Source organism: Phyllobates terribilis, unplaced genomic scaffold, assembly GCF_046119375.1.
Source record: "Phyllobates terribilis strain yellow unplaced genomic scaffold, ASM4611937v1 Scaffold_8__6_contigs__length_399053987, whole genome shotgun sequence".
Taxonomy (NCBI): domain Eukaryota; kingdom Metazoa; phylum Chordata; class Amphibia; order Anura; family Dendrobatidae; genus Phyllobates; species Phyllobates terribilis.
Genome location: NW_027362768.1, coordinates 355,791,482 through 355,814,624, shown reverse-complemented (window position 1 = coordinate 355,814,624; position 23,143 = coordinate 355,791,482). Strand labels below are relative to the sequence as shown.

General features: G+C 46.5%; 1 protein-coding gene across 1 annotated transcript in view; it reads right to left on the bottom strand.

The window, feature by feature from the left end:
* Positions 1-22,484, bottom strand: part of LOC141157769 (dynein axonemal heavy chain 12-like) — a 189,969-nt gene extending 167,485 nt beyond the window's left edge. Inside the window, exons 1-5 of the mRNA XM_073645298.1 lie at positions 22,337-22,484; positions 22,070-22,204; positions 20,130-20,323; positions 12,713-12,917; positions 12,173-12,358 (exon numbers count right to left, since the gene is read on the bottom strand). Of these exons, the coding sequence (XP_073501399.1) occupies positions 12,173-12,358; positions 12,713-12,917; positions 20,130-20,323; positions 22,070-22,204; positions 22,337-22,447 (831 nt within the window). The 5' untranslated portion in view covers positions 22,448-22,484. The remainder of the gene's footprint in view (positions 1-12,172; positions 12,359-12,712; positions 12,918-20,129; positions 20,324-22,069; positions 22,205-22,336) is intronic.
* Between the last annotated feature and the right edge of the window lie 659 nt (positions 22,485-23,143).

The window sequence follows — 23,143 nt, the reverse complement described above, 5'->3', positions numbered from 1 at the left end:
GGAGCAGAGGTGTATAATTGGGTGTTATAAGCATAGAGATGGTACTGAAAACCGAATCTACTGATTGTTTGTCCAATGGGAGCGGTGTATAAGGAGAAAAGAAGGGGGCCTAGGACTGATCCTTGAGGAACCCCGACAGTAAGGGGAAGGAGAGAGGAGGAGGAGCTGGCGAAAGACACAGAGAAGGAGCGGTCAGAGAGATAGGAGGAGAACCAGGAGAGAACAGTGTCCTTGAGGCCAATAGTGCGGAGCATAGTGAGGAGGAGCACCAAGGATCACCAAGCACGATGCCGAGCGTCGGATGGAGTGGTGTGAAGCCGCCACCACAGGACTCTGGAGGAGACCAGTTCTGTGCAGTGACAGATCACAGTTCTCTATCTGGCATCTGATGGACGAGTCTGGATTTGGTGAATGCCAGGAGAATGTTACCCTATTAACTGCATTGTGCCCGCTGTACAGTTTGGTGGTGGGGGTATGGCCTTGTTTTTAGGGGTTGGTCTAGGCCCCTTAGTTCCAGTGAAAAGATATCTTAATGCTTCAGCACAAGACATTTTAAACAATTGTAGCTTCCAACCCTAAGGGAATAGAAGAGCAGAACTGTTTCACACACGTTCTCAACCTCAACCCCACTAAACACCTTTAGGATGATTAATTAGAAAAAATACTGGACAATGGCAGCATAAATATGTCACCGCAACATAGGGAAGAACAATGTCAGTCACACATCAATTACATTGCCATATGTCTGCTCAGGCTTAGAATGGCTGACCACTCGGAGAATTACATAATACCTACAAAGAAACCGAATAAAAGGTCATTAAAGGAATTGAAATAAAAAACCCTTTATTAGTACATCCATGGTTATGGAACGACACTGCACAGAGGAGGGCACACACACCATTGATAGAAAATATTACAAACCGCACCTAGGCCATCCACAACATTGACTATAAAGAATATCAATTGTGGCAATGAGTCATATACAGGGGATGCCGACACCTACAGATGCCAAAACATTCCTATATAGTGACCACCATCTCAATATGCATAATGACTACTGCCCCATAGACGTCATTGTAAGTACACCCCAAGATTGCTTTACTGTGACAAGATCAATTGTGTCCTATGAAAACACAAAGAAAAGAGGGGGGAATATAACATAGATATGGAAAGAGCATAGGAATGTGGTGAAATGTATGAAGGTGCTCGGCATATTGAGCTGTGATATCTGTAGAGGGACTGACTCCATATTAACATCCGGTATATAGATTTAGGATAGGAGGCCATAAAAGCTCCTGTGGGTGTAATGTGGAGGGGGCACAATACCTTTCTCCATGTAGTGTATAATAAATAGAACATGGTATTGGAAAGTTTGGTGCCAGCCATGATGTTTGCACAAACCTGTTTGGATCATTTCCATGACCTGGTCACGAGCGTGCCCCTCTATGGTGACGAGAGCCCCCAATGTGCTGCCAGTCTGCTTGGACAATTTGCCTCCTCGCACAAGCTCCACAATATCATTTAGCTGGAGCTGCAGATTATCATAGGAGTTTTTCAGGCCCTACAAGAAGGATGTAACGGTGAAATCATCTGCAGAAACATTCATAGAACATACATATTGCAAGGGGGCTGAAATATCTACAGATTATAAGCCTGCAGACTAGATTGAGAACTCCACAATATGCAGGCACTTTTTAATGTACACAACAATTTTACAACATATCTTTATAGAAGTTGGAGATCTGGATTGAACCCAGAGCTCCAAATACCCAGATGTACCTCTATAAAACCCTGCCACAAACAGCATGGAAAACTCAATGCAGATGGATTCATTTTATGCTGGTATTATGGGAAATCCCATACAATGTCTTCCCTTATTGGTAGATATGACGAGAGTAGAGATGAGCGAATGGATTTGCAGGACTCTGGTCCAACAGTCGGGTCAGTATTCCACGGCCGCAGGACCGGAGCCCCGTGAACCGGCATCTCCGGCTCCTCTTTTGATGTCAATGTCATAGTTGTGGCGTGAGGCACAAATGACATCACGCCTGGCCGGCTAATCAAAAGAGGAGCCAGGGATGCCGGCATGTAAGAGGTGGTTAGCAAGGCTCCCATCCAACAGCCACAGACTACTAACCTGCTCTCTTAGACCAAGGTCCTGCAAATTTAGTTGCTCATCTCTAGACAAGATGCATGAATCAATGCAAAATCCCAACAATACTGTGGAGCCTTTTGGGTGCCTTCAAGATATTGAGCCGCTGTACAACTGCAACCCCCAGGAGAAGACCCCTGGGCAAGAACAATACATGGGCTCTTTGCAGTCTAATAACGTACTGTGAAAGAAGCTGCTTGCATCTTTTGATGTGAATGTGGGTCCCCTTACCTCTGTTGCACCAATGGTATATCCGCCCCTGGAAACTCCTATAAGCTGCGTCCCTAGGTATGACAGTCTATTAGCAGGAGAACTCATGAAGTCTGTCTATGAATGTATATATATGTATTTCTCCCAGAAAATTATTACAATTACACATGTTTTGTTGTTCACATGTTTATTTAATTTGTGTGTATTGGAACAACACGAAAAGAAGATATTGGTCAACAATTTTGGTTCTCAAGTCCTCAGACAGTTGTCTTCTCCTATTTCTGTTCTCCCTGCTTAGTGAGGCACGTAACAACGCAAAGATTGAGTCAACTTTTCCCCTTTGTATCGGGTTTCAGGTGTGATTTTCATATTGCCCACACCTTTTACTTGCCACAGGTGAGTTTGAACGAGCATCACATGCTTGAAACAAAATTGTTTACCCACAATTTTGGAAAGATGCCAACAATTTTGTCCCGCCCATTTTTGGGGTTTTGTGTGAAATTATATCCAATTTGCCTTTTTTTTCTCTGTTTTTTTTTGTGTTGTTCCAATACACATAAAGGAAATAAACATGTGTATAACAGAAAATACACATGCAATTGCAATAATTTTATGGAAAAATACTTCATTTTCTAGAATAACTTCAAGGGTGCCAACACTTCCGGCCATGACTGTTTCTAGTGAAGCAACCTTGATGAGTAAAGGAGCTTATGCCGTACCTCTGGGCCACTGCCGATAGCTTCATGCACTTCACTTGTCCAGAACATCTGAGACACACAGAGCACGACCTGTCCCGGCCATTCCCTCACCCAGTCTTTTCTTGCAGTTTCGGGGTATGCCTTTTAAAAAACAAAGTTAAATTACGTTGACAGAAACATTTTAGAGAGGGACAACCTTACTAGTATTATCTAGCAAATTCATTTCTACCGATTGCAGGTAGAAGATCTGCTACCTGGCTCTATTGCAAGAGATGCATCATCCACAAATCATTCACTGCTGCCAAATAATCTTATACAAATATAAAAGTACTAGATTAGTTCCAATTAATGCTTTTGGTCTGTAGGTAGATCCGTACCATTCGTGGCCGAGCAATAGCATCATGCATGCTCCTTAACATGACATCTTCCCCTTGGATGAGCCGCTTCTCCACGGCCCCCCGAGCCTCGGAGGTGGAGATGGTCTGGATGAGTTCTACGCGTTCCCCCTCGGTGCTGTACATGGCTTTGATGTCTAGGTTAGGAAGGAACTCCAGCTTTGCGATGCCTTCCAAGCCCTTCTTTAGATGTGGTTGGACCCGCAGAGGATCTTTAGTCTCAGAGAGAATTTTTAGCATTTCGTCGTTGGAAAGGAAGAAAAAGCTAAAGCCAAAATGCACAATATGATAAAAATGTCATTAAAGTATTGGGTCAGGCGCCATTTGTATTAGTGTCTATGTGAGAGAAAATAGAAAAGCAAAGCTTCAAAGTAAAGATTCAGTCCCCATACACATTGGACTAAAATAGTTTAAACCTGACGATTGCAGCAGGACCGGCCTACCCACTGATGTGTATGGGGGTCTCCTGACTCTCCCCCGATAGAGGATGTCAGGGCCAGAAGGATCAGGCAGATGGGATTTCAATACCCGGTCTTTTGGTTCTCAGGGGAGATAACCCACTGCCGGAGGTGTCCAGTACCGACTTTCTCCTCTCTCCCCATTAAAAACACATGACTGTTCAGCAGAATATGTGGGAGTCAGGAGAAATAGCCAAATAACCATTCAGACCACGGGTATCTCATATCTCATGCGTATGGCTAGCTTAAAGTGTCTATCCAGCTTTGGGAACTTTTTTTATTTAACTGAAATGGGTATTCCCATTTCCAGGATTCTACCCCAATATGTAGTAGGCATAATAATAATAATATTAGCAAATAGCTCCAATTAGAAGTGTAGAATAGTTCTTCTGATTTGCTTTGTCGCTTACCCCATGTGCAGGGCATTGCAGTAGCTTAGGTTACGACCACTAGCAAATAACTGTTACTATATGAGTGGTCGTAACCATGGATACCGAAGCTACTGCAATGCCCTGCACATGGGGAAACCGACATATCGAATCAGGAGAACTATACTACACTTCTAATTGGAGGTATTTGCTAATATTATTATTATTTCTACACCTACTACATATTGGGATAGGATCTTGGAGATGGGAATACCCATTTAATTGCGAGTATTTGCGACAATTCAGTTTCATTAAAAATGTTGCACCGTTAGGCTTTTTGTTTCCTGCACATTCAGCTTTGATGTAATCTGTGGTCATAAATCGGCTAAGAGGAGCTGGAAAAAGACAGATTAAAAATAAGTCCAATAGCCAGCGCAACACAGAGCCAATAGAAGGCAAACAGTGCAAAATGATTCATGAAATCCAATTACAAAAATGATTTCAATGCGTTTAAATAAGAAAAAAAAAAATTATTTAAGGAGTATATAGAATCATTGCAACAAGTGAAAGGACTATACCGTGGGAAAAAAGTCTCTTCTTCTCCAGATAGGCATTCAGCCCTTTCATGATTTTATCCAGAAGCACATTGCTGTCCTGAAGTTTCTCCAGAAGTCCGGTCAGAGAAGTGGCGCTTAAAACCTTAAACAAAGTAGATAGCCCATAAGTAAGATTCCATTATATAGTTATAGAGACTGAAAAAAGGTCACATTCATTGACTATTATGCCAATAGTTCATATTAAAAAAAAAATTAGAACCTATTTGGATAGAAAATAGAAGATGCGGGAGGCTGGAGTCCAGGCAGTGCGGAGCCCCATAACCCGGGATCCTTGTGATGGAAGCATCAGGACACGGACTCTTGGAAAACATCAATCCTGGATGCAAGATGACCGTGCTTTCTTGTATCAGTCCACCATGAAGCATCCATTTACCTTCGGGTCTTTAACGCAATGTTTCATGATCTCTCTCCAGTTTCTATCCACAGTCTGGAATAAGTGTCCTTCTTCAGGCATTTGCTGCATGATGTCCTCAGAAGAGAAGATGGGGTCTAGATAAAGCCACTGGGCCGGCACCTTCAGCCATTCATCAATGGTTTCCTGGATCCTTATCAGTCGTTCCTCCCATTGCTTAAAGGAGGAGAGCAAAAAGTTAATTACACATAAAATGAAAATGATAGAAAAAAATCCTATCATTTTAGAAGATAAATTATCAATGGATATGAATTCTGAATTGTTGGACATTTGTAGGGAAAGTTTGGTGAGACTCCTTGATACCATCCCCTTTACATGTAAGCTGGAGCCGCATGTAACTTTAGCCTCGGAGATCCTAATGAAACCTTAGCTTCTGCTAATAAGCAAGTGAAGATTTTATACCTTGATTTCTTTCTTATAGGGCTTGATGAAAGGCGATCCCCTCATTGTCTGAGTCTTCACAATTTGCTCATCCAGAGTGGTTTGGATTTCATCCACGGCTGATAGAATAGAAACGCCAGATTCTCGATAGGGACTGGTATTAAAGGATATGGAGTCCCACATTTCTTCCATGGTATGCATCGATTTCTCCAGGAAAACTCCTAATAAGAAAACACAGAAACTTTTCACTAGTAGCAGATTCCTCTTTGCTCTGACATTGGCCAACAGGGGATAGCGAGACGGCCTTCATTCACATTATATTGTTGGCTGATCAAGTTGACTTTTAGGTTGAGCTTTAGGTTGGTCATTAAGGCTACCCAACAGCTATCTATCCCACCCCATCTCTCAGAATATACATTCATGCCTATCTGATCTCAGCGGGTATATATCCTGTACATGAAGAGGGGAGTAAGCGGAAGCCAGTCTGACAGTTGAAATTCAAGTTATCACCTCCACATTTGTGATCGTCATTCCCCCATCTCAACCCCAAGCACACTGGATGGTTAGTCCTGTCAAAAATGTAGGTTCGGCCAATATATCTAAACTAAGTGGGTAAGTGACCAATTTCATACTGTAAAAAAAGTTGATCTGGTCGCACTATTGAGATACCCATTGGCGAAACTGCCACACTCTTGAGAATGCCACTGGTGAAACTGTCATACTCTTGACAAATCCACTGGTGAAACTGTTATACCCTTGAGATAGCCACTGATGAAACTGTTATACTCTTGAGATAGCCACAGGTGAAACTGTTATACCCTTGAGATAGCCACTGGCGAAACTATCACACTCCAGATGGCCACTGGCAAAACTGTTACACTCTTAAGATAGCCACTGGTGAAACTGTCACACTCTTAAGATAGCCACTGGCGAAACTGTCACACTCTTGAGATAGCCACTGGCAAAAAATCCACTGGTGAAACTGTTATACCCTTGAGATAGCCACTGGTGAAACTGTTATACCCTTAAGATAGCCACTGGTGAAATTGTCACACTCTTGAGATAGCCACTGGTGAAACTGCCACACTCTTCAGATAGCCACTGGTAAAACTGCCACACTCTTGAGATAGCCACTGTCGAAACCATCACACACTTGAGATAGCCACTGGCAAAACCATCACACTCTTGAGGTAGCCACTGGCAAAACTGTCACACTCTTGAGATAGCCACTGGTGAAACTGTTATACCCTGGAGATAGTCACAGGTGAACTTGTTATACCCTTGATATAGCCACTGGTGAAACTGTTATACCCTTGAGATAGCCACTGGTGAATCTGTTATACCCTTGAGATAGCCACTGGTGAAACTGTTATACCCTTGAGATAGCCACAGGTGAACTTGTTATACCCTTGATATAGCCACTGGCGAAACTGTTATACCCTTGAGATAGCCACTGGTGAATCTGTTATACCCTTGAGATAGCCACTGGTGAATCTGTTATACCCTTGAGATAGCCACAGGTGAAACTGTTATACCCTTGAGATAGCCACTGGCAAAACCATCACACTCTTGAGATAGCCACTGGCAAAACTGTCACACTCTTGAGATAGCCACTGGTGAAACTGTTATACCCTTGAGATAGCCACTGGCGAAACTGTTATACCCTTGAGATAGCCACTGGTGAAACTGTTATACCCTTGAGATAGCCACAGGTGAAACTGTTATACCCTTGAGATAGCTACTGGCGAAACTGTCACACTCGAGATGGTCACTGGTGAAACTGTTACATTCTTCAGATAGCCACTGGCAAAACTGCCACACTCTTGAGATAGCCATTGTCGAAACCGTCACACTCTTGAGATAGACACTGCAAAACCGTCACACTCTTGAGAAAGCCACTGTCGAAACCATCACACACTTGAGATAGCCACTGGCAAAACCATCACACTCTTGAGATAGCCACTGGCAAAACTGTCACACTCTTGAGATAGCCACTGGTGAAACTGTTATACCCTTGAGATAGTCACAGGTGAACTTGTTATACCCTTGATATAGCCACTGGTGAAACTGTTATACCCTTGAGATAGCCACTGGTGAATCTGTTATACCCTTGAGATAGCCACTGGTGAAACTGTTATACCCTTGAGATAGCCACTGGTGAACTTGTTATACCCTTGATATAGCCACTGGCGAAACTGTTATACCCTTGAGATAGCCACTGGTGAATCTGTTATACCCTTGAGATAGCCACTGGTGAATCTGTTATACCCTTGAGATAGCCACAGGTGAAACTGTTATACCCTTGAGATAGCCACTGGCAAAACATCACACTCTTGAGATAGCCACTGGCAAAACTGTCACACTCTTGAGATAGCCACTGGTGAAACTGTTATACCCTTGAGATAGTCACAGGTGAACTTGTTATACCCTTGATATAGCCACTGGTGAAACTGTTATACCCTTGAGATAGCCACTGGTGAATCTGTTATACCCTTGAGATAGCCACTGGTGAAACTGTTATACCCTTGAGATAGCCACTGGTGAACTTGTTATACCCTTGATATAGCCACTGGCGAAACTGTTATACCCTTGAGATAGCCACTGGTGAATCTGTTATACCCTTGAGATAGCCACTGGTGAATCTGTTATACCCTTGAGATAGCCACAGGTGAAACTGTTATACCCTTGAGATAGCCACTGGCAAAACCATCACACTCTTGAGATAGCCACTGGCAAAACTGTCACACTCTTGAGATAGCCACTGGTGAAACTGTTATACCCTTGAGATGGCCACTGGCGAATTTGTTATACCCTTGAGATAGCCACTGGTGAAACTGTTATACCCTTGAGATAGCCACTGGTGAAACTGTTATACCCTTGAGATAGCCACAGGTGAAACTGTTATACCCTTGAGATAGCTACTGGCGAAACTGTCACACTCGAGATGGCCACTGGTGAAACTGTTACATTCTTCAGATAGCCACTGGCAAAACTGCCACACTCTTGAGATAGCCATTGTCGAAACCGTCACACTCTTGAGATAGACACTGCAAAACCGTCACACTCTTGAGAAAGCCACTGTCGAAACCATCACACACTTGAGATAGCCACTGGCAAAACCATCACACTCTTGAGATAGCCACTGGCAAAACTGTCACACTCTTGAGATAGCCACTGGTGAAACTGTTATACTCTTGAGATAGTCACAGGTGAACTTGTTATACCCTTGATATAGCCACTGGTGAAACTGTTATACCCTTGAGATAGCCACTGGTGAATCTGTTATACCCTTGAGATAGCCACTGGTGAAACTGTTATACCCTTGAGATAGCCACAGGTGAACTTGTTATACCCTTGATATAGCCACTGGCGAAACTGTTATACCCTTGAGATAGCCACTGGTGAATCTGTTATACCCTTGAGATAGCCACTGGTTAATCTGTTATACCCTTGAGATAGCCACAGGTGAAACTGTTATACCCTTGAGATAGCCACTGGCAAAACCATCACACTCTTGAGATAGCCACTGGCAAAACTGTCACACTCTTGAGATAGCCACTGGTGAAACTGTTATACCCTTGAGATGGCCACTGGCGAAACTGTTATACCCTTGAGATAGCCACTGTTGAAACTGTTATACCCTTGAGATAGCCACAGGTGAAACTGTTATACCCTTGAGATAGCTACTGGCGAAACTGTCACACTCGAGATGGCCACTGGTAAAACTGTTACACTCTTCAGATAGCCACTGGCAAAACTGCCACACTCTTGAGATAGCCATTGTCGAAACCGTCACACTCTTGAGATAGACACTGCAAAACCGTCACACTCTTGAGAAAGCCACTGGTGAAACTGTCATACTCTTGAGAAATCCACTGGTAAAACTGTTAGACCCTTGAGATAGCCACTGGTGAAACTGTTATACCCTTGAGATAGCCACTGGTGAAACTGTTATACCCTTGAGATAGCCACTGGTGAAACTGTCACACTCGAGATGGCCACTGACGAAACTGTCACACTCTTAAGATAGCCACTGGCTAAACTGTCACACTCTTAAGATAGCCACTGGCGAAACTGTCACACTCTTAAGATAGCCCCTGGCAAAAAATCCACTGGTGAAACTGTTATACCCTTGAGATAGCCACTGGTGAATCTGTTATACCCTTAGGATAGCCACTGGTGAAACTGTCACACTCTTGAGATAGCCACGGGCAAAACTACCACACTCTTCAGATAGCCACTGGCAAAACTGTCACACTCTTGAGATAGCCACTGGCGAAACTGCCACACTCTTGAGAGAGCCACTGGAGAAACTGTGATACTCTTGAGATAGCCACTGGCGACACTGCCACACTCTTGAGATAGCCACTGTCGAAACCATCACACTCTTGAGATAGCCACTGGCAAAACTGTCACACTCTTGAGATAGCTACTGGCGAAACTGTCACACTGTTGAGATAGACACTGAAGGAACTGTCACACTGTTGAGATAGACAGTGGCAAAACTGTAACACTCTTGAGATAGTCACTGGCGAAACTGTCATACTCTTGAGATAGTGTAGCATCGGCATCTCTGCCGCCTGCCAGGCAGAGACGCCGCCCCTCTCACCGCCGCGCTCCCCGCCCGGCGTCCTCCAGTGCTCCTCTTCCTGCTTCTGCCGGCGCGCACAGCTTCCGGGCACTGTGCTAAGGGTACAAGCGCGCTCCCTCCCTCTTAAAGGGGCCACGCGCGCCGCCCTAAGGAGTCCCTGGCCAATTGCCGGAGGTCCTCCCATATTTAAAGCACCTCCTCCAATATGGAGGTGCCCGAGCAATAGTTGATGCACAGTGTACTTACCTCTGCTTCAGCCCTCAGGTCCCACTGCTAGCCTGACTACTAGTCCTGCCCACCAGCCTGACTATCAGTCCAGTCCGCCAACCTGACTACTCTCCAGCCCGACAGTCTGTCTTCCGTTCAGTCCGCCAGTCTGTCTATGGGCTTTGTCCGCCTGCTTACCTGGAAGCACCTGCCTGTTACCTATCAGCCTACCTGGAGGCTCCTGCCCGTCACTTGCCGTGACCACCTGTCTGCCTACCTGGAGGCTCCTGCCCATCACTTGCCGTGACCACCTGACAGCCTACCTAGAGGCTCCCGCCTGTCACTTGCCGTGACCACCTATCTGCCTACCTGGAGGCTCCCGCCTGTCACTTGCCGTGACCACCTGTCTGCCTACCTGGAGGCTCCTGCCCGTCACTTGCCGTGACCACCTGTCAGCCTACCTAGAGGCTCCTGCCTGTCACTTGCCGTGACCACCTGTCAGCCTACCCGGAGGCTCCTTCCCGTCACTTGCCGTGACCACCTGACAGCCTACCTAGAGGCTCCTGCCTGTCGCCTGCTGTCTCTGCCAGTTCATCTACCCGGACCTCTCGTCAGCCTGCCTGCTGTGCCCATCTGCAGTATCGGTCAGTCTCTGCCATCTGACCCGTGGGAGTTACCTGCTCTCTTACAAGGTCGTCCCCAGAGTAGCACCTGGTCCCTCTGCTCGGTCCCTCCCTGGTCACAGTGTCGTTAGCCGCCGAACGACCTAGGTCGGTCCGAGTTGATACTTAGTTACGCCCTTCTGGGTCCCTCCTTGCACCGCAGCACAGAGGTTCCACCACCCGGATCCGTAACAGATAGCCACTGTCGAAACCATCACACTCTTGAGATAGCCACTGGCAAAACTGTCACACTCTTGAGATAGCCACTGTCGAAACCATCACACTCTTGAGATAGCCACAGGCAAAAAATCCACTGGTGAAACTGTTATACCCTTGAGATAGCCACTGGTGAAACTGTTATACCCTTAAGAAAGCCACTGGTGAAACTGTCAGACTCTTGAGATATCCACGGGCAAAACTGTCACACTCTTGAGATAGCCACTGGCGAAACTGTCACACTGTTGAGATAGCCACTGGAGAAACTGTCACAGTGGTGAGATAGCCACGGGCAAAACTGTAACACTCTTGAGATAGCCACTGGAGAAACTGTCACACTGTTGAGATAGCCACTGGAGAAACTGTCACACTCTTGAGATAGCCACTGGAGAAACTGTCACACTCTTGAGAAATCCACTGGTGAAACTGTCACACTCTTGAGATAGCCACTGGAGAAACTGTCACACTCTTGAGATAGCCACTGGCGAAACTGCCCTTTGGTAGACAGCTATTTCTCCCAATACACATTCACACCCTGCTCGGCTGAGCATGCATGCTTAATTAAACAGCGAGATGGGAAAAAGTCCCTGACAAACAGTTTGCAGCAATTTATTCCTTGTGGGAACTAAATGTTCAGCTTTCTAAAATGTAAAAAGCTCCAGCACTTTCCCCTGACAGCTATCGGCTTTCTTTTAACTCAATTCTCCTTTAGTTTTTTTTTGGTTTTCCATTGTTTGTTATTCATTTCAATAACAGGATAGTATTCTCGACCACCGATACACATTTATTAGCCAGAGATGCTTACCTTACTAGCTGCCGCACTAATCTGTTCACACTGGTGTAAGTACGGATCCAAGCTCAGCTCCAGAACCTTCCTCAGGCTGCTGCCAGAATTCGGAGTGAGCTCAGAGCCAACTATCTCAGACATCTGGAGCCAATGTCGGGTTCTGATTCCTGGGTTGCAAAGGATGCTCACCAGAGGGATATATTCCTGAAAAAGGAGTCAATCATAATCAGTGTCCCGGGATTACGGCTACAAAAATGAATCAAAGGGTTATTCCCATCTTCATAGATATTGTAAAAACCTGCACTTTGGCAATTTACTGCTTCTTGACATTTGCAGCCGTTCTTGAGATATTAACACTTTTCTTTTGTTTACAGATCGTTGCCTAGGAGACCGACCACCGCTGCTGTCTCGATAGTAACCACTGTGCTGAAGTTGGCTGGGATTGGGAGGTAACAGCGCGCTCCAGCAAACCTGGCCCAGATTACTGATATATCCATTATTTGATGCATCTACCTTAAAAGCCTTGATTTGCTCGGTGATGGCAGAACACATGAGAACTATGCGGCTTTCCTTCTTTTCCTCGTCCACCGAATCCTTATCTTCAGACAGTGTCCGGTGTTGAGCCGCCTTTTTCTTCTCCTCTTCTAACGTCTTCTGCTTCTGCTGAAATAGTTTCATCATCTTGTAGACCTCTTGGAAGAATTCGTCCACCTCGGCTTCCATGCTTTCTCCGTTCAGGTCAAGGAAAGCGCCGTCGATCCACCTGGAAGCGTGAGATTTTTCAAGACATATTTTGATAAATTTCATGTTTTTAGCTCATCTATTACTGTTTATTCTGCTTTTTTTCTCTTCTACATCTATGGCTATGGTTGTCCCATAAATAATGTTTAATCACCTATCCACAAGGTTGTTGATAAATGTCTGATCACTGGGAGTCTGACTGCTGCAGCCCCCAGCAGTTTTGAAAGCGGTGGTCCTAGATACAGCTTTGTGAATGAAGCATGTGTGCATCTATGGGAGTGATGGCTATGCATGCGCATGACTGCTCCCATGAATGTGTAGCACCCTGAGGATTCGGCTGCTACAGGGGTATTGCACCTCAACCCAGAGGTGTGATATTCCACTCCCGGGTAAGGATGGAGTGTGGATCTGAGCTCGGTAGGCTGCATGCACTACACACATCCCATTTCCGAGGAGCAGACCGACGGTACTCCCACTTAGAAATGTGCAGGTACGACCGAGTCTGTTCCTGGCTGGAGTGGGAGGGGGGTGGAACATCCCAAGTAGTGTAGGGGCAGATAGGGGGAGCAGCCTGGGTAAAGATAGGAGCTCATTGGGTGCTGGTCACCTGAGCTCACACATAGAGGGTGTATATAAGGTGGGCACCAACTAAGAACAGGGTCAGTTGCAGAGAGAAAGTCAGGAGCAGAGGAGAAGAGAGACCCAGAGTGAGAGAGGAGAAGAGAGAGAGACCCAGAGGGGGAAACAGCAGAAAAGGACTCCAAGATCCCAACTTAAATCCCCGGGTGAAGAGTCGGCATCAGGGTACCGGAACCCAAGCTGGTGGGGGTAAAAACACTCCCCAGCCAGAGACCGGAGACCGTGGGCAGCGTTTGCCACGGTCACCCACCACATCCACCACGAAGGCATACCACGAGGAGGGTCAGGGAACCCAAGGCCAAGGGTCTCCCAACAGAAGGCCCGAGGGAGCTGGACCTGGGTGGATCAATAGTGGGGACGGCCAGAGAAAGGACTGAAGTAGAGCTCAGGGTCACGCTCCGGACTTATTTGGGAGTTGGTTGGATCCAGAACCTGGTGGACGCAGCACGGCTCGGGAGGTCACTCGAAGCTGGAGTGACCAGAACATCAGCAGTGAGTAAACATCCTAAACTGCATAACCCGACTCTGTCTCTGATTGCCGTCTACACTGCATCACCACAACTCCCATCCTCTGCACCTGATCCCACTGAGGCTATACCCCTCCCGTTGGGGGTTATCCTATCAAGCTGCACCAACACCACCAGCCTCGGCGGACCCTGCTGCAGCGGCGGCCACAGTGACCGCAACACAACGGGTGGCGTAGTCGACAAATAAAGAACTTATAACATCTGTAGGACTGCCACATACAACTCAGTTTGACACCCTGGGCACGGACCGGGTCACAGCCACTCGGAAGACTACAACCCCCATCTGATCCGGCTCCGGATATTCCCCCTAAAAGAATATGGCCCAGGGGGCGCGTCAAATGGAGCGCTGGCTATGCATGCGCACGATCACTCCATTCACACAGCAGACTTAGGAACCTCTGTCCTCAGGATTACTGGAGGACCCTGTGGTTAGAGCACCCCTACCGATCATACATTTATCTCCTATTTTGCAGAAGGGATTGTCCGGCCTTGGGGTACAAGTCTACAGTCTATGTAACTGCAGACTTGTAAATCCTCACATTGCACGCACTGCGAGGATTTTCCGGTGCCGGGAACGGGCTGTTATGTGACCATAAGTATGTGATTTGCATACTTCTGACCAGGGGTGGATTAAGAGTAGCAAGGGCCCCGGGCAGTTTAGAAGGCGCGGCCCCCCCCCCCCACCTGATTTATCACGTGACATGTCACATGATCCCCTGTGATAGATCATGTGATAGTTCACAGGAAATTAATTTGGCACAATATTAATTGTGCTGCCTCATCTGAGAGCAGCACAATATTGGGGCAGATACCCTGATTCCAGCGATGTGTCACTTTTTCAGCTGCTTGTTGTCATTTTGAGAAAATCACCGTTTTATCTGCTGCAGATCTAGCAGCTCTCTGAATGCTGCGCTCTGTATAGCCCCGCCCACACCACTGATTGGCAGCTTTCTGCCCATGCTCAGTGTACACAGAAATCTACTGATCAGTGATGGGGGTGGGGTCCTACAGAACTTACTAGTCATCTAGTGATAATTACCTTCTGACAAATCAATGATTTTATCAAAACAACACTAAGCAGCCCAGTAAGTGACACATTACTGGAATCAGTGCCTCTAACCCAGGGGTCTCAAACTCGGCTGGGTATATGGGCCGCACATGAAAAAAATTTGAATTTGGGGGGCCGCATTCTTTGTTCAATGTGACATTTTTAGTGATACCATTTTTTTTGTATACACCTTTTGAACATTTTTGCCGTGTATATTTTTTTATGGCTTGGGTCGTTATGGATGTGGCGATAATAAACGTGCACTTTTTTGTGTTTACTTTAGTTTACATATAAAACAGCATTTTTAGTGCCCAATATTTTTTCATGCTTTATTTTATTTTTTATACAATTTTATTTCCCCCAATTGGCCACATACAGTAATATTGTCTTACAATTAGCATCATATAGTAATAATGGAAAACATCTTGTAGTAATGTTCCCCATCCAAGTCCCCATCTTGTACTAATGTGCCCCATCCAGGTCCCCATCCTGTGGCTATGTGCCCCATCCAGGTCCCCATCCTGTAGCAACGTTCCCCATCCTGGCGCCCATCTTGTACTAATGTGCCTCATCCAGGTCCCCATCTTGGGGCTATGTGCCCCATCCAGGTCCCCATCCTGTGGCTATGTGCCCCATCCAGGTCCCCATCTTTTGGCTCTGTGCCCCATCCAGGTCCCCATCTTTTGGCTCTGTGCCCTATCCAGGTCCCCATCTTGTGGCTATGTGCCCCATCCAGGTCCCCATCTTTTGGCTATGTGCCCCATCCAGGTCCCCATCTTTTGGCTCTGTGCCCCATCCAGGTCCCCATCTTTTGGCTCTGTGCCCCATCCAGGTCCCCATCTTTTGGCTATGTGCCCCATCCAGGTCCCCATCTTTTGGCTATGTGCCCCATCCAGGTCCCCATCTTTTGGCTATGTGCCCCATCCAGGTCCCCTCTTGTGGCTATGTGCCCCATCCAGGTCCCCTCTTGTGGCTATGTGCCCCATCCAGGTCCCCTCTTGTGGCTATGTGCCCCATCCAGGTCCCCTCTTGTGGCTATGTGCCCCATCCAGGTCCCCTCTTGTGGCTATGTGCCCCATCCAGGTCCCCTCTTGTGGCTATGTGCCCCATCCAGGTCCCCTCTTGTGGCTATGTGCCCCCTGTGTTGTTCTTCACACACATAAAATAGAAAAAAAAAAAGATGATTCTCACCTGTCCTCCGTTCCCTCGGCGGCCTTCCTGCAGATGTGGCCCGCAGGCACCACAGAGTCCGACCCCTTGACGATCCCGACCTGGTCCAGGAGGAGCCGCCGACAGCAGCGCTGAATTGCCGCACAGAGACTGTTTCCCAGCACTGCATTTCCAATGTCAGCCGCCGGCCAATCAGAGGCCAGCAGCTGACATCTGCATATGGCAATGACGTCATACTCGCTGCGCCGACACGCAGATATCAGCTGCTGGCCTCTGATTGGCCGGCGGCTGACATTGGAAATGCAGTGCTGGGAAACAGTCTCTGTGTGGCAATTCAGCGCTGCTGTCGGCGGCTCCTCCTGGACCAGGTCGGGATCGTCAAGGGGTCTGTGCCCGCGGGCCGCGTGTTTGAGACCCCTGCTCTAACCCTACATTATGCTGCTCTCAGATTAGGTGGCAAAAACCTGATGACAGATTCCCTTTAAAGGAGCTGTAAAGACAAAAAAGTTTGTATTAAAAAAAATACAAGCCATTTGTGAAATTAACTTTTTTTCATTGTTAATTCACATTAGACTGTATCTTCAACACTTTTGTCAGCAGGTCTTATTACAGACTCTGAATAGGGCAGCTCTCTCCCTCTCCCTCAGCAGAAAGTCACAGCATGGTTAAAAAATGGGATCTTTTATGATTTTCTCATAATAAATAAAAAAGGACATGCAAGTCCTCCAAACTATTTTCCGTTTCTCTATAGGGGAGGTCCTAAATCTTTCTTGTTCTTTAGTTGATCTCATGTCAAAAAGGCAAAGCATTTACTATGAACTCGCCTAAAAAAATATACACTTGGAGAGTAATATCATCATCTGCATGTAAATATTCCTTGACTCTAAGGGCTCGCTCACACTGTCGTATAACACGGCCGAATGCTATGTGATGTTTTATCGGATAGGACTCGGCCCTATGTTATACTATGGGACAGTGCAGATCTGCTATTATTGGCATGAGAAAATAATCTCATTCGATATTCGGACCATGTGCACCCATACAAGTCTATGGGTGCACGTAAAACATTGGACTGCACTCGGATGTCATCCAAGTGCAGTCCGATGAACACTCACAGAGACTATGGAGAAGATGGAGAAATTAAGTTCTCCATCTTCTCCATATCTGTGCTGCGAGAGAATCGGATCACACTCAGTTGAAGCTCTGACAGAGTTTGAGCCGAGTGTCATTAGCATAATTGGCCCTATTCTCTTGCATGAGAGAATATATGGCTTAGTGAGTGGACCCTAAAACTGAATAGTAGTGACGGACAGGCACCTCACAAGCGGAATCCATGTAGCTCTCAGATGTCATGTAGGTAGGGCTTCATTCCATGGGGTAGGGCTTAATTTCAAGGTATATAAAAAAAATGGACTTCAAATAAAAATTAAATGAACACAAAAAGCACTAATTGAATTATTTTTTTCGTATTTATGTTTGCAGCCCCTTTAAAAACCCTTTGAGGACCAAGGCACATATATGTCCCATAGTTTTAAACTGGAAAAAAATTTGATTGAATAAAATTTAAGGTCCTCCAAGGTTTAAGTAGGTCATAAATTCATATGAATACTTGCTCATACAATTGCACATGCCAAAAGATGAAGAAGGACAGAATCAAAAATCTGACATTAAGTGGAGCACTTACAGGTATTCAAGGTGAAAGAGACCAGCAAAGGCATCGTCTCGAATGACAGTAAATGAGATAGAATTCAGCAAGCTGAAAATGAAGACAGTAGGTTAGAAGCGAACCAGACTTTATGGTGCTCAGAATTAGTCAAGCAGAATTTATTGACTGCTCTTGCCAAGCACTGAGACTCCCGCTGTGTATAGATGGTGCCGTGCGGCCTCCCGCTGTGTATAGATGGCGCCGTGCGGCCTCCCGCTGTGTATAGATGGCGCCGTATAGATGGCTACGTGCGGCCTCCTGCTGAGTATACGTGTATAGATGGCTATGTGCGGCCTCCTGCTGAGTATAGATGCCGCACGGCGCTCCCCCCAGAGACAGCAGGAGGCCGCGCAGCGCCATCTATACTCAGCGGGAACCCGCACATAGCCATCTATACACAGCAGGAGGCCGCACGGCGACATCTATACTCAGCGGGGGGCTGCACGTAGCCATCTATACACAGCGGGGGGAGCACGTAGCCATCTATACACAGCGGGGGGCCACACGGCGCCATCTATACACAGCGGGGGACCGCACGTAGCCATCTATACACAGCGGGGGGCCGCACGTAGCCATCTATACACAGCGGGAGGCCGCACGGTGCCCCCCCCAGAGACATCAGGAGGCCGCACGGCGCCAACTATACTCAGCAGGAGGCCGCATACAGTCATACACACACACACAAACATATACAGACACGCATAAACACATTTGAAACACAAAAATACATACAAACAGACATCACACAATGACATCAGCCCACACACACACACACAGACAGACATCACACACACACCTGCCCACACACACACACCTGCCCACACACACACCTGCCCACACACACACACACACCTGCCCACACACACACACACACCTGCCCACACACACACACACACCTGCCCACACACACACACATACCTGTCCACACACACACACACACCTGCCCACACACACACACACACACCTGCCCACACACACACACACACACACCTGCCCACACACACACACACACACATACACACATATACACACACACACCTGCCCACACACACACACACCTGCCCACACAGACACCTGCCCACAAACACACACACACCTGCCCACACACACACACCTGCCCACAAACACACACACATCTGCCCACACACACACACTCACCATCCCCCGGCTCCATTCCTCCTGCCTGCTCTCTCTCTTTTCCGGTGCAGCACTGCAGGCCGGGGAGCACGGCGTGAAGTCACAGCTAGGAGACACAGCCGCGCACAGGGCCGTGTCTCCTAGCAGTGACGCGGCCGGGCCAGCACAGGGAAGTTAACTGCTGCAGTGCTGGCCCGGCCGATGAAGAAGTAGCGGCGGCCGCTGCTGAGGGAGCGGTCCGGGGCCCCCCTCCCGCCACTGCTACTGCTATGTGCCGCGGCGGCCCGCACATATAATGAGGGCAATCCGGCATTAGACACCCCGCCTGGAGCCGCGGGCCCCCTGCAGGCTCGGGGCCCCGGGCGGTCGCCCGGATTGCCCTCATTATAATCCGCCTATGCTTCTGACCACATTCCGACTAGACGTGTCTGGCTCCACTCAATATGCTTGCATTGAGCAAGGCCGGATATGTCTAGTTGGGATGTGACCGTATGTATGCAAATCACATACTTGCTGTCACACGCCTGTGCTCCCGATGCTGGAGAATCCTTATAACGCGCACAGTACACATGCTGTGAGGATTCACATGTCTGCAGTCACATGGAGTGACTGCAGACTTGTGCCCCAAGGCCGGACAGCCCTTTAATAACACATAATCCCCTTGTAATATATGCAAGACTTTTGGCGCTTGGTTATTTCCAGGACTGAAGAACAGTGATGGGGACAGAACGATTGGTTATTAGATATACTTTGTCCCTATAACGTTACAAGGGGCAAAGTGCTGTAGATAAAGATGATTTTTGCTGCCATAAATGATTCGTTCCTGACGAATTAGTGTTTTGCTTGTTTATCGGGTGATCACTGGCACATTTACACGGGCTGATAATTGGGAATGATCATCAGCTTGTTTATATGCGCCATTTACTCTCCACTTCAGATCACATATGGTGTTAATAAATAACGGCATGCCAAGAGTTAACTCAGAATTCCCCAATGGGGTGCACATACTTTTTTTCAGTTTTTTGCCATTTGTTAATCAGTGCAAAAAGTTTCTGGTAAGGTTCGATGTTGACTTTTGAAGAATCCAGCTGAGGGTATGTTGTAAGGTCCCATTTATACAGTGCTTCTTCTTTGTTAAAATAAGCCACCGCCTCCTCTGCGTCTGCTATTCGCTTCTGTACAGTCCTCACATCTGTCACGTACTGAAACCAGGCACAATAAACACAGATAAGTAAAGAGTTAACCGGACTGCCTCCATTAAAGAAAATGAGTTAGACGCAACGCATTTCAGGCCTATTGGAACAACGAGTTTCAGGCCTATTGGACGCAATGCGTTTCAGGCCTATTGGACGCAACGCGTTTCAGGCCTATTGGACTCAAATAGTTTCAGGCCTATTGGACGCAATGCGTTTCAGGCCTATTGGACTCAAATAGTTTCAGGCCTATTGGACGCAACGTTTCAGGCCTATTGGACGCAATGTATTTCAGGCCTATTGGACGCAAATCGTTTCAGGCCTATTGGATGCAACGCGTTTCAGGCCTATTGGACGCAATACATTTCAGGCCTATTGGACGCAATGTATTTCAGGCCTATTGGACGCAACGATTTTCAGGCCTATTGGACGCAACGATTTTTAGGCCTATTGGACGCAACGCGTTTCAGGCCTATCGGACGCAAAGCATTTCAGGCCTATTGGACGCAACGCGTTTCAGGCCTATTGGAACAACGCGTTTCAGGCCTATTGGACTCAAATCGTTTCAGGCCTTTTGGACGCAACGCGTTTCAGGCCTATTGGACGCAATGAGTTTCAGGCCTATTGGACGCAACGCGTTTCAGGCCTATTGGACGCAAATTGTTTCAGGCCTATTGGATGCAACGCGTTTCAGACCTATTGGACGCAATGTATTTCAGGCCTATTGGACGCAAATCGTTTCAGGCCTATTGGATGCAACGCGTTTCAGACCTATTGGACGCAATACATTTCAGGCCTATTGGACGCAATGTATTTCAGGACTATTGGACGCAACGATTTTCAGGTCTATTGGACGCAACGATTTTTAGGCCTATTGGACGCAAAGCGTTTCAGGCCTATCGGACGCAATGCATTTCAGGCCTATTGGACGCAACGCGTTTCAGGCCTATTGGAACAACGCGTTTCAGGCCTATTGGACTCAAATAGTTTCAGGCCTATTGGACGCAATGCGTTTCAGGCCTATTGGACGCAACGCGTTTCAGGCCTAGTGGACGCTTTCATACGCCAGTGCTCAGGTGTGACGACTGCCACTGACCTGCCTTTGTTTGACTGCACTTCTGGTCAAGCACTAGGGACTGCCTCTATAAAGACTGTTCTGGATGATAATGGTGGTCAGTCGGGTTTATGTTTTTTTCATAGGTTTTTTTTGTATAGCAAAAATAATGCTGCAGTCAAGGGCGTAACTACAGTGCGTGCAGGGGTTGCAGTCGCATCTGGAGCTAAGGGGGGTCCAAAAGGTCTCTTTGACTCATATGAGAAGACCACTACTATTAAAGACCTGCAATAGTTGGGGGCCCTAATGGAGATTTTGCATTGAAGCTTCAGGTTACACTATTGGCTGTAGTCTCAATATTCTTGATTCTTGCCTTTAAAAAGGGATAGAACCCCCCCAAAAAAACAACATAAAAAAGGCCTAATGCAGCTCCAAACCGGAGTTAGGGAGCATTTTATAACTACTTCCCAGGAACGCTCGTTTAAGGATAATTGTGCAGTATAAATAGGCTGCCAATCACCGACGAATGGCCAAACACTTGTTCGTCGGGTGAAATGATCTTTTGTGTTGGACAAAAAAATTATCGTTCACGACAACCATGATGCGTTTTGGGTAAAAGGATTTGTACAAATATGAACAGAGTCTTAAAGTAATGAAAATAAGAAGAGGGAAAACTATAACACAGCCTGTGACTATCATACCTGCTGCATCATATCCAGCTCAGAGCACTCTGCAAATTCTTCCATCCGACGCGAAAGTTTCTCCAGTTCCAGCATAAGCTTCTCTCTTTTCCCCAGCAGCTCGCCCTCTCCTTTACGCTTGGCGTTTTCAATCAGCTTTTAGAAAGGAACAGTTATCAAAAAACGCTCCCAGAGCACCCCCTGTTTAATTACCTGGACACTGCAGGGGGCTGCTGCTTCATTGGAGCTGGCACCCGAGACCCCATTTTCAGAAATTAGCCCACATACCTGGTCATTTTCATCAAACACTGGGTTGATATTTTTTGGCCACAGTAACACTGTTGAGTTCAGGATGATATCTTCAGGTACAAATAAATGAACGTCTAGAAGATAATTCATCCTCCGCTGACACTCCTAAAATTAAAAAAATGAAACTCACTCTGTATTAATGTATCTAGCATCTACAATCACAGGGGTTGCACCAATTATATTTTTTCCAAAAACTTAGGTTATAAAATGATACTGATGCTCCACAACTACAGTTCCCTCCATCGGTTTGTGTTCTTCCTGCTCTATGTGGACATGTGATTTCTGTAGCCAATCACTGGCTGTAGCAGGTTACCACCGTCGTCACTGATAGGCTGCAGCAATCACATGATCATGTTGGGGATCTCATCACTGAAACCTGGAGGGGGAGTGGTAAGTATAGCTAGTATGACATGACCTATATATGGAAAAATACATATTAACCAGGACACAAGAAATAGCGGAATAATCCTATATATTATGTTTTACACGAATTATACCCAGGGACGTACGTACAGCATTGATGCAGTAATTGATGCAAAAGGAGCCACGACCAAGTATTGAGGCATTTACTGAACAGACATTTCAGATTTTAAAAACATTTTTCAAGCTGTTGTTATAAAGTATTCTAATTTACTGAGATAATGACTTTAGTGTTTTCATTGGCTGTAAGCCATAATCATCAACATTAACAGAAATAAACACGTGAAATAAATCCCTCTGTCTGTAATGACTCTATATAATATAGGAGTTTCACTTTTTGTATTGAAGAACTGAAATAAATTAACT